This window comes from Coregonus clupeaformis, unplaced genomic scaffold, assembly GCF_020615455.1.
Source record: "Coregonus clupeaformis isolate EN_2021a unplaced genomic scaffold, ASM2061545v1 scaf4681, whole genome shotgun sequence".
Lineage (NCBI taxonomy): Eukaryota > Metazoa > Chordata > Actinopteri > Salmoniformes > Salmonidae > Coregonus > Coregonus clupeaformis.
Window position 1 is genome coordinate 179 of NW_025538135.1, and position 16,225 is coordinate 16,403.

At 41.9% G+C, this 16,225-nt stretch overlaps 1 protein-coding gene across 1 annotated transcript; it reads right to left on the reverse strand.

The window, feature by feature from the left end:
• Positions 1 to 5,887: 5,887 nt before the first annotated feature.
• On the reverse strand, positions 5,888 to 16,060 carry LOC123490765 (peroxisomal targeting signal 1 receptor-like). Its single transcript, XM_045220639.1, has 5 exons — positions 15,980 to 16,060; positions 12,676 to 12,888; positions 12,254 to 12,419; positions 8,026 to 8,183; positions 5,888 to 7,628 (listed from the first exon to the last, which is right to left on the reverse strand). The coding sequence occupies exons 2-5, from the start codon at positions 12,849 to 12,851 to the stop codon at positions 7,382 to 7,384; spliced, it is 747 nt and encodes a 248-aa protein (XP_045076574.1). The 5' UTR covers positions 12,852 to 12,888; positions 15,980 to 16,060; the 3' UTR covers positions 5,888 to 7,381.
• Positions 16,061 to 16,225: the final 165 nt, after the last annotated feature.

Below are 16,225 nucleotides of genomic sequence, written 5' to 3' on the forward strand. Positions count from 1 at the left end.
TGCGGCTTTTGACATTATCGATCATAGTCTGCTGATGGAAAAACGTATGTGTTATGGCTTTACACCCCCTGCTATAGTGTAGATAAAGAGTTACCTGTCTAACAGAACACAGAGGGTGTTCTTTAATGGAATACTCTCCAACATAATCCAGGTAGAATCAGGAATTCCCCAGGGCAGCTGTGTAGGCCCCTTACTTTTTTCAATCTTTACTAACAACATGCCACTGGCTTTGAGTAAAGCCAGTGTGTCTATGTATGCGGATGATTCAACACTATACACGTCAGCTACTACAGCGACTGAAATGACTGCAACACTTAAACAGTTAGTTTCAGAATGTGTGGCAAGGCATAACTTAGTTCTAAATATTTCAAAAACTAAAAGCATTGTATTTGGAACAAATCCTTCACTAACCCTTGTAATATCTCCTGAGTGGCGCAGTGTTCTAAGGCACTGCATCGCAGTGCTAACTGTGCCACTAGAGATCCTGGTTCGAATCTAGGCTCTGTCGCAGCCGGCCGCGACCGGGAGACACATGGGCGGCGCATAATTGGCCCAGCGTCGTCCAGGGTAGGGGAGGGAATGGCCGGCAGGGATGTAGCTCAGTTGATAGAGCATGGCGTTTGCAACGCCAGGGTTGTGGGTTCGTTTCCCACGGGGGGCCAGTATAAAAAAAATATATGTATTCATTAACTGTAAGTCGCTCTGGATAAGAGCGTCTGCTAAATGACTAAAATGTAAATGTAATAAATAATGTGGAAATTGAGCACATTGAGGTGACTAAACTGCTTGGAGTAACCCTGGATTGTAAACTGTCATGGTCAAAACATATTGATACAACTGTAGCTAAAATGAGGAGAAGTCTGTCCATAATAATGCGCTGCTCTGCCTTCTTATCAACTATCAACAAGGCAGGTCCTACAGGCCCTAGTTCTGTCGCACCGGGACTACTGTTCAGTCATGTGGTCAGGTACCACAAAGAGGGACTTAGGAAAATTACAATTGGCTCAGAACAGGGCAGCACGGCTGGCCCTTAAAAGTACATAGGGAGCTAACATTAATTATATGGATGTCAATCTCTGATGGCTCAAAGTGGAGGAGAGATTGACTTCATCATTACTTGTTTTTGTAAGAAGTGTTGACAAGCTGAATGCACCGAGCTGTCTGTTTAAACTACTAGCACACAGATTGGACACCCATGCATACCCCACAAGACATGCCACCAGAGGTCTCTTCACAATCCCCAAGTCCAGAACAGACTATGGGAGGCGCACAGTACTACATAGAGCCATGACTACATGGAACTATTCCACATCGGGTGACTGATGCAAGCAGTAGATTAAAATATACCTTAGAGAACAGCGGGGACTGTGAAGAGACGCACACAAGCACTAGCACTCTACACACACGTACATTGTGGTGTAATAATGTTATATGATGTACTGTTCTCTTTGTTTTATATGTAATGTAAGTGCCTTAATGTGTAGTGTCTCTCTGCCCTATCGTCTCTAGTAATCTTAGTGTTCAATCTAGTAATGTTGGCACAGATGAAAAAAAGTGTATTTGATGTTGGTGTTCAACCAATTCAGGAAGTGAATCAGAATCACTTTTATAGAGCCCCACAGTGGAGGTGTCATAATACCCATAAAACCTAGGGGTCAAACAGGAAAATGATTCCAATTGTTTTCCCACCCCATAGGGGATATTAGAAACATTTTAAAATAAGGGCTGTGTTTCATGTAAGCTTACCTTGGCGTGACATTTTGATAACCATGTAAATGTATCTCGGACAAGGTGACTTATCAATTTTTCGGCTCTATTTAAATCAGATTCGAAAATGCTAATTAGCATCAAAGTAGACATCATGCAAAACTACAAATCCCTGCAAACTCCTGCACAGCATCTCTAGTTCACACCTTTGCTAACAGGCACTGTCAATGTAAAACTTGCACAAGACAGTTCACAGAATTCTCCATGTACAGAAATGTAGCCAATTGATTCATTACCTACTACATTTAGCTAACATTAGATAGTTAATCCAGAGATTCTTACCTTTGCCTGGACTCAGCAGTCCGTTCCAGATCATCATTGCATTTGTAGTTCTTTATGATAGCCACATTAGCATTTGATTTTTTTTTTGGGGGTAAATACAGGCCAATATATTGATAAGTCACCTTGTCCTAGAGAGATTTACAAGGGTATCAAAACCTCACGCCAGGGTAAGCCTACATTAAACAGCCCTTATTTTAAGTGTTTAAAAAAAAATGTGGTAAAATGATTGGAACTATTTCCCTGTTTGACTGCTAGGTTTTATGGGTATTATGACACCTCCACTGTGGGGCTCCATACGCCAAGTACAGTTTACCCAGAATTAGACTTGGTGAAATGGTGCTGCCAATAACAGACAAAATATACAGCCAGAACAGACAGGAATTAAAAGTGGTTATCCCACTGGCTATAAGGTGAATGCACCAATTTGTAAGTCGCTCTGGATAAGAGCGTCTGCTAAATGACGTAAATGTAATTTACACAATCTACATACAAAACGGATACAGTAAACATAGAACAATTACACATGATTCGAGAGTATTCAAATGCATGAGTTACAAGTTATTAAATAATAAAACATTTTCAAATAAAAATGCTGGCCCAAATGAAAATGCAAACGTTACCTGAATGGGTGTGCGGTCAATGGTCACAGATGGAGACCGTGGGTCGACAAGCTGAGAGAGACGATCGTGTCTAATACGCTGGCTGGGGACAGGTTTGGGCGTTGAGGCCACAGCAACCTTGCTCTCGCTGGATCCCATGACGATAGATGGCTAATGTCCTGAGACAGAAGTTAGACAAAAGTTAAAGTTAGAGCGAGTTTGCAGTGCCATTCATTTTTTTCTATCTAGTTAGCTAACTTGGTTAAAAACGTGTTCTTGTTTTTGAAGCCAGATTAAAAAAATTATTACTTAGGCAATTTACAATTATTGTGGATCGCTAGCAAAACGTTTGATTGGTTCGGCAAACTTGCTCAAGCTACCTAGTAAACAAGTCACGTTAGCTAAACCAAAGATGCGGGTGACTAAACTCAGTTTAACAAAGCTATATTCAAGCTAGCTACAAAATAAGGTTATTGCTATTCGATTATTTGTATGTGACTCACATGAAACTGCTAGGTAATAAAGTAGCTTTTAGCAAACAATGACTTACCTTGCACGTTTAGCTAGAAGTGAGTGACCTTTAACTTTTACCAAGCAAAATATGAGGATGAAATTGTGAAAACCGTGCGTCCAGTTATTTTCAAACCAGCCAATCAGTGAAGTTGGTGCCTCCGCCTTCCCAACCGAGATTGGCTGATTGCGCCTAGGACGTCTAAAATTGGCGTGGTTTGCTACTGAAAACAAATGTAAAACCTACACGAGCTCTGGCAATGCATTGCGGACAAATTTGCAACAGTTTTCACATTTGAACTGGAGCCTCTTGAATGTTGTGCAATACAACATCATTTGAAAGTCGCATTCTTATCTCGTGAACGGGAATACGGATGTGAAGGAACAGCCATAGCAAAATACCGTATCTGTGCAAAACCGATAGATTAGTAAAGTTCAATGATGTATATAAACCCATAAAGTTCTATACAAAGTAGTCCTTGCAGGAGATACTAGGAACTGCATTTACAATTTGCTGTTTTGTGCTGTAAAAGCAGCCTAATCCTGGGTATTTTTGTCCTATTTGGGTCTACTCTGCAGCAACTGACTAAGAACAAATTTAATTCGGGAAATACTGTCAATAACCACGTTTCCATCCACAGTTTTTATGTGAGTGAAGTCATACCGAATAAGACAATATCAAGAAAGCTGTGGTGGAAACAGGAGTTTCATTACAATTTTATAAATGCATTTGCTGCTGACAGATAATTTGTTCGTTTGACATGGTGGGATCTTGAAATGGTGGTGGAAACGCCTTTATTCGCAAATATTGATATAATAACCATCATATCGAGTCACACGATGATATGTTGTGTGGTCCTCCCACTATGACTAAGGAAAGCATGCAGTTTATTAGGCTACAGATGAAAAGTTAAGATGAATTTCACAGGGTGGTGAAAGTGCACGGTGATCTTGATGGTCCTTTCCAATAAATGTAGGATCTTATTCTGGTGACATGAGCGATGCTTGACTGCGTTTAACAAATATAAATATTCTCGTTGTTATCCATAATAATCTCATCATGTAGCCTATATTGCCTACCCGCACTGCATCTGCAAACTGTTGTCTAGAGCACACACGCCAAAACCAGAGTAGGCACATTTGCTGCTTTTCCCATAACTCCACATTGCTCTGTCACATATGAACAATCCCAATGTCAAGGTCAGGGGTCGAATGATGGGAGTGCTTGGCAGGTCATTGCCCTAAGAAATCAGGGCATCACCATTATACCAGTTGCTGCGGGAATCCCCTAACATTAACATTGGTACAAACCACTATTTTTAGGGGACACCCAAGGGCCAATGTCAACTCTGATAAAGGTTCTATAGTGCACTATACTTTAGGCCAATGACACACTATAATTACCCGATGTGTGAAGTGAAAATGTGCCATGGCATAATATACCAAACATGAAGAACACCCCCTCCCCCTTTTCCCCTCAAAACAGCCTCAATTCGTCCCGCATGGACTATACAAGGTGTTGAAAGCGTTCCACAGGGATGCTGGCCCATGTTGACTCCAATGCTTCCCACAGTTGTGTGAAGTTGTCTGGATGTCCTTTGGGTGGTGGACCATTCTTCATACACACAGGAAACTGTTGAGAGTGAAAATCACAGCTGCATTGCAGTTCTTTACACAAACCATTTCACCCGGTACCCCGTTTTATACCATACCCCGTTCAAAGGCACTTCAATATTTTGTCTTGCCCATTCACCTTCTGAATAGCACACATACAAAATCCATGTCTTAATTGTATCAAGGCTTAAAAATCCTTCTTTAACCCGTCTCCTCCACTTCATCTACACTGATTGAAGTGGATTTAACAATTGACATCAATAAGGGATCATATCATTCACCTGGATAGCCTTTGTCATGGAAAGACCAGGTGTTCCTAATGTTTTGTACACTCTCCTCCAAGAAATGCGTGAGGCATTTTGTGGGTTTTTGTTTTGGGAGGGGTGAGGATGAGTTTAAATTTGCTACAAATTAATTGGGGTTGATAATCGAAGGAGGAGAAGCCAAGAGTTCACAGCAGGGTCAAAAGTATATGTCACAGTTAAAGGGCAACCATGAGAACTCATATGACTACATGCTCAAGGGTAAATACCAGGGCTGGGGTCTAATTCAGAAAGTGACTTGGAATTCAACTCATAATAATGAAAAAAAAAAAAAAAATCCTATTATCTTTCTATCCCCTAACTGAAATGAAAAATAATTTGCCCCAACTCTATTAAAAACATATGACTTCACTTGACAAGGGGAAGTGGAAGTCTGATTCAAGACGGGTACAGCTATGATGATTTACGTTGGCAGATAGAAATCGCTGGCATACATTTGAACTTGATCCTGTTTGATAATCGTCAATGTTGGGCAACGCAACATATTTGAATGCCGAATTCTTAGCTCTTCGTCCTTTCAAGTACTTGTCCACTTGTTGTGTGCTACTTACTATTCATAGAAAGAGCTGGATATGTGCAATACAAAGTAGTCCCTCTAGCAGATACTCTAGGTTGAATTAACTAACTGCATTGACCATTTGCTGTTTCGTGTTGTAAAAGCAGCCTAAACCTTTGTATTTTTGGTCTATTTGGGTCTGCTATCCTGCAACTGGTCAAGGAAAAATACAAATATGGGAAATACTGCCCTTTCTTTCACACAAACATGAAAAGTAGGCCTAATCAATGAGAGAGCATTTTTGGAGTCAGAGCTTTATTGCTGAATATCACATTAATAATTATTACAGTCTGGTTAACTATTTTGAAAACAGTACAATAATTATCATACAGACAATATGGCAAAAAGCATTATTTTACAATTAAGCTAATTATTTTACAACAAGAGCATTTGACTGAAGAAAAAAGGGTTGAGGGAGGGAAGGAGTGCAAAGACCCCTCTTTCGGTACACCATCACCTTTGCACTGATGTCATCCTCTGTCCAAAGCTGAGTCACATTCATTCTTTCACACCGTAGCAACAGAAAATGAAAACAAGCGTTTCTTATCAGACAAATTCAGGTAGGTCCCTCCCCGTTTGCTTCCGTTGGGTTCCTACTAGTGAATTCGACTCTGGTGTGTACAACTCATGTCAGCACTCTTTCCTTTCTCTCGAGTACTTCATTGATTGGACTGAGTACCCAAGTATAATTCATTCTCTGATCAAAATAAAATAACGAAAAACCAACAGACTATGGCTCTCAGGGACCGGAGTTCAGCACCCCTGCTCCAAAACCAGATATCTATATTACTCTAATGGTCTCTTTTTATCTTCAGCAATTGATTCGTAATCAGTAAGCCAGGTTTGCTAAGTATTCGACTAATCCAAACTTTGAACTTCTATTTTCATGGGGGAATAAAACAGGAAAAACAAAGATCCTCCAAACAAACATGGGCCTATCTTTTCTATACATTACAGTAACATTAATCTCAACTTGATCTTTTGCTCTACCACGTCAGTGTTTTATTCCCTCTGGAAAACATAAGGTACAAACTTTGCACTAGTATACATCCTTAGTTCATAGGGCTGAGTGAAACTAAGGGAGTCACGTGCCTCCTCAGTTTCAAAGGCATGATGATGCCTCTGATTATGAGGAACACAACAAGAACGTCCCTGCACCAGAGGGTAACTAACCAGACATTTGGGAACTAGCCTGTGTGCCAGTCTGTTTCTGCTTTGTGTCAAACGTGATAATGACAATGAAGTAACCAACTGGCAACCAGGCTATGTTAGAGTGATCAGGGGAGGAAATAGTATGTATTCAATACACCTGGTGTATACTCCGCATTTCCCTTTGTTGCTGATAGTCACAACAAATGTCTCTCTCACCTCTCCTCCCTTTCAGACTACTCCCCTTGTCACACATCATCCTCCCTCTCTTCCTGAAAGGATTGGATAGGTATCAGGGTTGGAGTCAGTTCCATTTCAATTCAGGAAGTAAACTGACCCCAACCCTGATAGTTATAAGCAAGATGGCAGAAATGCTACGTATGGAGCTACTTCCGTGTTGTTTTTACCTATCCAATCATTTCAGATCTATATGAAGTGCCTATAGGGTTAGGGGCTAGGGGGTTGTTTGTGGAGGGGACTTCTCTATCTACCTCTCCCAGACACCTTCCTCCCGTAAGTGAGCACTCACACTCTATCACCTCTCCTCCTGCCCCTCTCCCTCCCTCGGCCCTCCCACGCCTTCATTCCCCCACCGCTTCCCCCTCCCTCTGACAGAAGTGGGAGAGCAGCGTGTCGAGGTCTCGCCGGTCGGCCGCCGCGTATAGCGAGCTCTCTCCCATCATGCTTAAGGCCATGCGCAGGGTGGACCAGATGTTGTCGGACATCATGGTGGCTGCGGCGCCCCCCGGGCCCCGGCTTGCACCGACCGTCTCACCCGACGCCTGCCGCTGCAGGGACAGGGCTTCCAGGAAGTGCTCCACGGCCTCTCTGTGAACCAGGAAGAGAATAGGGGTTAACTTGGAAGTGTCATTGTGGTGCATCCAAAAGATTTGTATTATTATATTGTGAATAAAGTCAATACGTTATGTAAAGGTCCCCTGTAGCTCAGTTGGTAGAGCATGGCACATGCAACGCCAGGGTTGTGGGTTCGTTTCCCATGGGGGGCCAGTATGAAAATGTATGCACTCACTAACTGTAAGTTAGTGTCTGCTAAATGACTAAAATGTAAATGTAAAGTCAAAATTACCTTTGACGTACATAAGAAAGTGCAGTGTTTCAAGTGGTTTGGATCAAACATTATATATAAAAAAAAAAAAAAACTGTTGTGTGAATTTTGTTCTTACAAAATGTTGCATCTCTGGCCACAAAAGGCTCTCCCTCTCACCTGTGGGCTCCTAGGTTGACACAGCTGATTCCCAGGTTGTACCGACTGCGGATGAAGCCTGGCTGCAGTTCCAGCGCCCTCCTGTAGGCGGCAACAGCCTCCTCTGAGCGGCTTCCATTGGCCAGGGTGGCGCCCAGTTTATTCCATAGCAGATAGTCCTGAGAGAGAGAGGGAGACAGACAGAGGTCATGAGCTCCTGACTTTTTTGCTAACAATTTGAATTAGAGTTGGATACATTTTGATTTTTTCCACAAGGACTTATACAGAAACCTTCACTCCAAATTGAAAAATTCAAACATACAACCTTGATTTTGGAAAAAACGACTTCCTGCCAAGGACTATCCAGCAAACTTTATAGCAAACCAACAATCAGCAGAAGGAGCTCCGGAGAAACCTGAAAATACCACCCAACCTGCAACTGAGTGAGTAGATGTTCAGTCTGAAGCTACAGTGGGGAAAAAAAGTATTTAGTCAGCCACCAATTGTGCAAGTTCTCCCACTTAAAAAGATGAGAGAGGCCTGTCATTTTCATCATAGGTACACGTCAACTATGACAGACAAATTGAGAAAAAAAATCCAGAAATTCACATTGTAGGATTTTTAATGAATTTATTTGCAAATTATGGTGGAAAATAAGTATTTGGTCACCTACAAACAAGCAAGATTTCTGGCTCTCACAGACCTGTAACTTCTTCTTTAAGAGGCTCCTCTGTCCTCCACTCGTTACCTGTATTAATGGCACCTGTTTGAACTTGTTATCAGTATAAAAGACACCTGTCCACAACCTCAAACAGTCACACTCCAAACTCCACTATGGCCAAGACCAAAGAGCTGTCAAAGGACACCAGAAACAAAATTGTAGACCTGCACCAGGCTGGGAAGACTGAATCAGCAATAGGTAAGCAGCTTGGTTTGAAGAAATCAACTGTGGGAGCAATTATTAGGAAATGGAAGACATACAAGACCACTGATAATCTCCCTCGATCTGGGGCTCCACGCAAGATCTCACCCCGTGGGGTCAAAATGATCACAAGAACGGTGAGCAAAAATCCCAGAACCACACGGGGGGACCTAGTGAATGACCTGCAGAGAGCTGGGACCAAAGTAACAAAGCCTACCATCAGTAACACACTACGCCGCCAGGGACTCAAATCCTGCAGTGTCAGACGTGTACCCCTACTTAAGCCAGTACATGTCCAGGCCCGTCTGAAGTTTGCTAGAGTGCATTTGGATGATCCAGAAGAGGATTGGGAGAATGTCATATGGTCAGATGAAACCAAAATAGAACTTTTTGGTAAAAACTCAACTCGTCGTGTTTAGAGGACAAAGAATGCTGAGTTGCATCCAAAGAACACCATACCTACTGTGAAGCATGGGGGTGGAAACATCATGCTTTGGGGCTGTTTTTCTGCAAAGGGACCAGGACGACTGATCCGTGTAAAGGAAAGGATGAATGGGGCCATGTATCGTGAGATTTTTTGTGAAAACCTCCTTCCATCAGCAAGGGCATTGAAGCTGAAACGTGGCTGGGTCTTTCAGCATGACAATGATCCCAAACACCGCCCGGGCAACGAAGGAGTGGCTTCGTAAGAAGCATTTCAATGTCCTGGAGTGGCCTAGCCAGTCTCCAGATCTCAACCCCATAGAAAATCTTTGGAGGGAGTTGAAAGTCTGTGTTGCCCAGCGACAGCCCCAAAACATCACTGCTCTAGAGGAGATCTGCATGGAGGAATGGGCCAAAATACCAGCAACAGTGTGTGAAAACCTTGTGAAGACTTACAGAAAATGTTTGACCTGTGTCATTGCCAACAAAGGGTATATAACAAAGTATTGAGAAACTTTTGTTATTGACCAAATACTTATTTTCCACCATAATTTGCAAATAAATTCATTAAAAATCCTACAATGTGATTTTCTGGATTTTTTTTTCTCATTTTGTCTGTCATAGTTGACGTGTACCTATGATGAAAATTACAGGCCTCTCTCATCTTTTTAAGTGGGAGAACTTGCACAATTGGTGGCTGACTAAATACTTTTTTTCCCCACTGTACTTCTAAACCAAGAAGTAAAATACATTATAGTAATCTCTAGATATCTTACTATACAGACTCAGGACAGATGTCCAGGCTGCAACGGCATTTGCACACTGTGGTGTGAAGTGAGAGGTGTGAAAGCCCTTGAATCCAACAATGGCATCAGACCATCACAGTTTCCCCCACCTCTGTGCAGAGGCAATCACAATACATTTTACATTTTAGTCATTTAGCAGACACTCTTATCCAGAGCGACTTACAGTTAGTGAGTGCATACATTTTTCATACTGGCCCCCCATGGGAATCGAACCCACAACCCTGGCGTTGCAAGCACCATGCTCTACCAACTGAGCTACAGGAGGCCCAATACAGTACCCTCTGGAAATTAAACATGAGAATGCACGGAAACAGTACAAACAGAAGCTTAAGGACAATCAGGAGACACTATTTGCTGACTCTTACAAAGCGGGGATCATACACTTAATTTTCCTCACAGACCATCCCCTTGCATGGCACAGTGCTATAAGAGCACACTATCCTTCTGTTAAGAAAGAGGGTATGAGCAAAGGGTGGAAACTAAGAATAATGGACAACGAAGACACTGACACTGACAAAGGTTATGTCAACCTGTACAGATCTGGAACAGTATTGGTGCAGGGCAGCCTCAAACCGTTTTCAGCAGGACTTCTACAAGATCAGAGAGAGCACAGCATAAGAAGCTCCCCCTTGGACCACACTCCCACCCCATAGACGAGCAGCCCCAAGAGGAGTGTCACTCCCCTAGCCCTGAGCAAACCCAGGATCCACAAATGCACTGCTCCTGCATTGATATGAGGGAGAAATGCACCAGCTGGAGCTAAATCTGGCGCAGCTCAAGGAGCTGTTGAGAACACTCGAGACAGCAAAGACCAGCACAACAATACCCCCTCAACAAGACCCAGAGAGCTGAAGGAGGAGAGAGACGGCTGTCTGGATGACTTGTCTGCACTGTGGTAAGAAAACTCCGGCAGGAGATCGAGAAACAGCACAGACGGAGGAAGTGAGAAAGCTGAGGTGTGACACGAGAGAGCTGGCCATTCCCCCAAAGAAGAGAGCAGAACAGCCCACCTCAGACTCCCACCACAGCGGTAAAGACAAGAGTGAGAAAGAGAAAGAGTGTGAGAAAGAGAGAGCGAGTAAATCAGTTCATTGACACAAAAGGTGAGCTGAGTAAAGTAGTTCAAGAGGGGGTAGTTAGTGTCTGTGAATAAGGAAGGACAATCACAGAAGCAGAGGAGGGTAAATGCTACATGTGACTAGGGAGGGGTAGTTTCAGTTTGAATAGGGAAAGAGTGTTAAAAAAGGGGGAAGGGTGTGGTTAGACATACTGTTTGAAGAGGAGGAAAGTAGCAGACCCTGTTGGAATGCATTTCCCGTCTCCTTCCTTCCTTTAAGTATTTGACAGTCTATGATTAAAACAATGAGGTATGGTCCACAGATCTAATTGAATCTGAACAACCCTTTAACTGGAACAGAATATGGAAAAATATGTCCTTGGCATCCCATAATTCGAACTATGAATTTATACATTTTAAGTTTGTTCAGACTGTATTTAACACCAAGGAGACATTTTTACGATGAAATTGGCCCCAACTGTTCAATGTTCCCTAAATCAGGTTGGCACATTCCATATGATGTGGGAGTGCGCTGCAGTTAAATGCTTCTGGGGCAAAGTAAAAATATTCATTTCGAAGTGCATGAATAAAAATATTCCACGCTTTGCATCTATTATGTTACTTAACAATTATAGCCCCTTGAATATCTCAATCAATCAGAGAAGATTACTGCTGGCAGGCAGCACTGCTGCGAAACAAATGTTGGCTTTAAGATGGTTTGGGGTTATCTTTGTATGCATTTCTTTGATTGTTTTTGTACCTATAACCCCCCCTCTGAAAACAAAATAAAAGGTTGCTCACAATTATTTTTACAATGACGTGGCCCCAATTGCTTTCAGGTAATGGTAGCATACAGATCAGAAATTACTTCAAGGAAGTAAGCAAGGAAGGATGCATGTATTCGAACACCTTTGAATTCATCCATTTTATTTAAATAGTATAAAGTTAAGCAAATTATAATCAAGTGTGTTTATTCTCCACACACATGAACCACAGATTGGTAAGAGTTACTGCTCTGAAGTGGATAACCTACTAGTGTACCTGTGGTGTGACAGAGAGGGCTGCAGTGAAACAGTCCACGGCCTTGTCATACTCCCCGCTCAGATTGAAGAGGACTCCCAGGCCACACTGTAGCTGGGGGTCGACGCGGGCGGGGTCAGAGTTCGCCGCACTGAGGAACAGGGACTGCACCTCTGTAAACAAAGATCTGAGAGTGGGGGAGGGAGGCACAGAAATGGGAAAAAGAAGGAGGGAGATGGCTTAAAATATTACAATTGTTAAATCAACAGATATAATCCATGTTTTCGTAACTTATAAAACATTCGAAAATACAGAAGAACTTCCTGTATTGCATATTTAGCATCTTTCTGCCTTTCATTTTGTGTTATATTGATTAAGAGTTATAAGTATATGCTGAATATACATGCACACCACATTTGTACACAATGAAAAGGTCCACTCACTCTGGCAGCAGTGAGCCAAATCTCTCCCTCTCTCTGGCCTCTCCGTCCTTCTCTCGCTCCCGTTCACTCTGCTCCAAGACTGGCCGGTACGCGGGGTTGTGCCTCAGCCAATCGCGAAGGGTCTCACAGGCCTGCCTGTGCAGCGATTCGTTGGTGAAACTGACGGCCAGTGCCATCAGAGCAGTCAGGTTGTCCTTCTTCAACTCTATGCATCTAACAGCGAGAGAAGAGGAGAGAGCAAGAGAGAGAAGAAAGAGAGAAAGGTGAGAGAACCCAAGAAAATGTCAGCCAACACTACGGCAACAAGTCGTCACAGGCATCATGCAACTTCAAGGACTTCCCATTTCCCACCCAAGTTCATGCTTATCATAGCATCTTTCTATTCAAGCCACACATAAAACATGTATTCATAAATAAAATATAAGTACATACTTCATGACATACTCTTAATGTCACACAGGAGCTACGTCCCAAAAGGCACCCTTGTTCTCTATTTCAGTGGTGTCAAACATACAAGCCAATTCAATGAGGCCCATGGGTGGTTTTACTAAAACAAAAAATATATACTTTAAAATGACCGACAAATAAAATCAAAACGGTGAACAAAAATCAAAACGCAGCATGTAAAGTGTTGGTCCCATGTTTCATGAACTGAAATAAAAGATTTTCCATATGCACAAAATTTATTATTTTATTATTTCTCTCAAATTTTGTGCACAAATATCTTTACATCCCTGTTAGTGAGCATTTCTCCTTTGCCAAGATAATCCATCCATCTGACAGGTATGGCATATCAAGAAGCTGATTAAACAGCATGATGATGACCAGTGGTGTACAGTACTTAAGTGAAAATACTTGAAAGTACTACTTAAGTAGTTTTTTTTGGTATCTGTACTTTACTACTTATATCTGACAACTTTTACTTTTACTTCACTGTATTCCAAAAGAAAATGATGTACTTTTTACTCCATATATTTTCCCTGACACTCAAAAGTACTCGTTACATATTGAATGCTTAGCAGGACAGGAAAATGGTCTAATTCACAAATCTATCAAGAGAACATCCCTGGTCATCTCTACTGCCTCTGATCTAGTGGACTCACTAAACAACTGCTTTGTTTGTAAATTATGTCTGAGTGTTGGAGCGTGCCCCTTGCTATCCGTAAATTTAAAAAACAAGAAAATGGTGCCGTGTGGTTTGCTTAATATAAGGAATTTGAAATGATTTATACTTTAACTTTAACTTTTGATACTTAAGTATATTTTAGCAATTACATTTACTTTGATACTTAAGTATATTTAAAACCAAATACATTTAGACTTTTATTCAAGTAGAATTTTACTGGGTAACTTTCACTTTAGTCATTTTCTATTAAGGTATCTTTACTTGTATGACAATTGGGTCCTTTTTCCACCACTGATCATTACACAGGTGCATGTTGTGCTGGGGACAATAAAAGGCCACTCTAAAATGTGCAGTTTTTTCACACAACAATACCACAGATGTCTCAAGTTGAGGGAGTGTGCAATTAGCATGCTGACTGCAGGAATGTCCACCAGCGCTTTTGCCAGAGAATTTAATGTTAATTTCTATACCTTAATGTTGTTTTAGAGAATTTGGCAGTATGTCCAACTGGCCTCACAACCGCAGACAACGTGTAACCACGCCAGCCCAGGACCTCCACATCCAGCTTCTTCACCTGCGGGATCTCTGAGACCAGACACCCGGACAGCTGATGAAACTGAGGAGTATTCCTGTCTGTAATGAAGCCCTTTTGTAGGGAAAAAGTAATTCTGATTGGCTGGGCCTGGCTCCCCAGTGGGTTGGTCTGGCTCATATGCCCTCGCAGGCCCACCCATGGCTGCGCACCTTCCCAGTCATGTGAAATTCATAGATTAGGGCCTAATGAATTTATTTCAAATGACTGATTTCCTTATATAATAATAAATAATACGCCATTTAGCAGACGCTTTTATCCAAAGCGACTTACAGTCATGCATGCATACATTTTTTTGTGTATGGGTGGTCCCGGGCATCGAACCCACTACCTTGGCATTACAAGCGCCGTGCTCTACCAGCTGAGCTACAGAGGACCACATGAACTGTAACTCAGTAAAACCGTTGAAATTGTTTCATGTTGCGTTTATATTTTTGTTCAGTTGATAATGGACCTACATTTATACAGTTTCCTCACTCTGTCCAGCTTGCTAACAATCACCGAAACAAAAGCTAGACAATCAGGGAGCATAAAAAAACAATTAACCTCTTAAAGATTGGACCCTTTTTTCAATTTTTGTCTAAGATTACATACCCAAATCTAACTGCCTGTAGCTCAGGACCTGAAGCAAGGATATGCATATTCTTGATACCATTTGAAAGGAAACACTTTGAAGTTTGTGGAAATGTGAAATTAATGTAGGAGAATATAACACATTAGATCCGGTAAAAGATAATACAAACAAAAAAACATGCGTTTTCTCTTTCTCCCCCAATTTAGATTTTGGCCACTAGATGGCACCAGTGTGTGTGCAAAGTTTCAGATTGATCCAGTGAAGCATTGCAATACTGGACTATTTTGTATCAAGTCTGCCCAAATGTGCCAAATTGGTCAATTGATACATTTTCAAGTACATAACATACAAAAATTATATGGTAATACAAAATGTGTAAGTATACACACTCCCAGGAATGTCATACCTGATGGATCATTAGCTTATACACTAACTTTCACACATCTAGATGGCCGGGTGGGGTGGGTGTGGAGCAAGAGACCGCAGGGGTTCAAACTGTAGAACCCACCTTCAGAGGTGAATGTATCAAACCAGTTGCCGTGACAAGTTTTTTGTTGTTGTGCACTCTCCTCAAACAATAACATGGTAATTTTTCACTGTAATAGCTACTGTAAATTGGACAGTGCAGTTAGATTAACAAGAATTTAAGCTTTCTGCCCATATAAGACATGTCTATGTCCTGGAAAGTTTGCTGTTACTTACAACAGTCATGCTAATCAAATTAGCGCATGTTAGCTCAACCGTCCCATATATGGGACACCAATCCCATAGAGGTTAACAAAGGACCATTTATTGACAGCAAGGAAAGAACACATTTTCAGTCCGGCCCTCCGGACCTTGTTGAAGACAGAATGTGACCCCCGGGTCAAAATGAGTTTGACACCCCTGCTCTATATAGTGCACTACTTTTGACCAGAGCCCTATGGGTGCCCTATATAGGGAATAGGGTGCCACTTGGGACATAACCAGGGACTTCTCTCCAGTCAGTGAGGCTGCTATTCCGTCTCTTTACCTGCGGAGGGCACTGATGGCTGCAAACTCTTGTTCGTTCTCTGCCTGACAGGTTCCCAGATATTGCCATGCCTAAAAAAAAGAAGCGGGAAAAAAAGTGTGTGAGTGCTTAGTTCTCTTTATCTCGTCACCCACCTAATGCTAGCAGGGTAAGAAAGAACCCCCTTAGTCGCCAGCACTTGTTAGCCAGAAATAATTTCACCTTGAGATATTATTATATCAGTTATTAATGAGTTATTAATGAGCG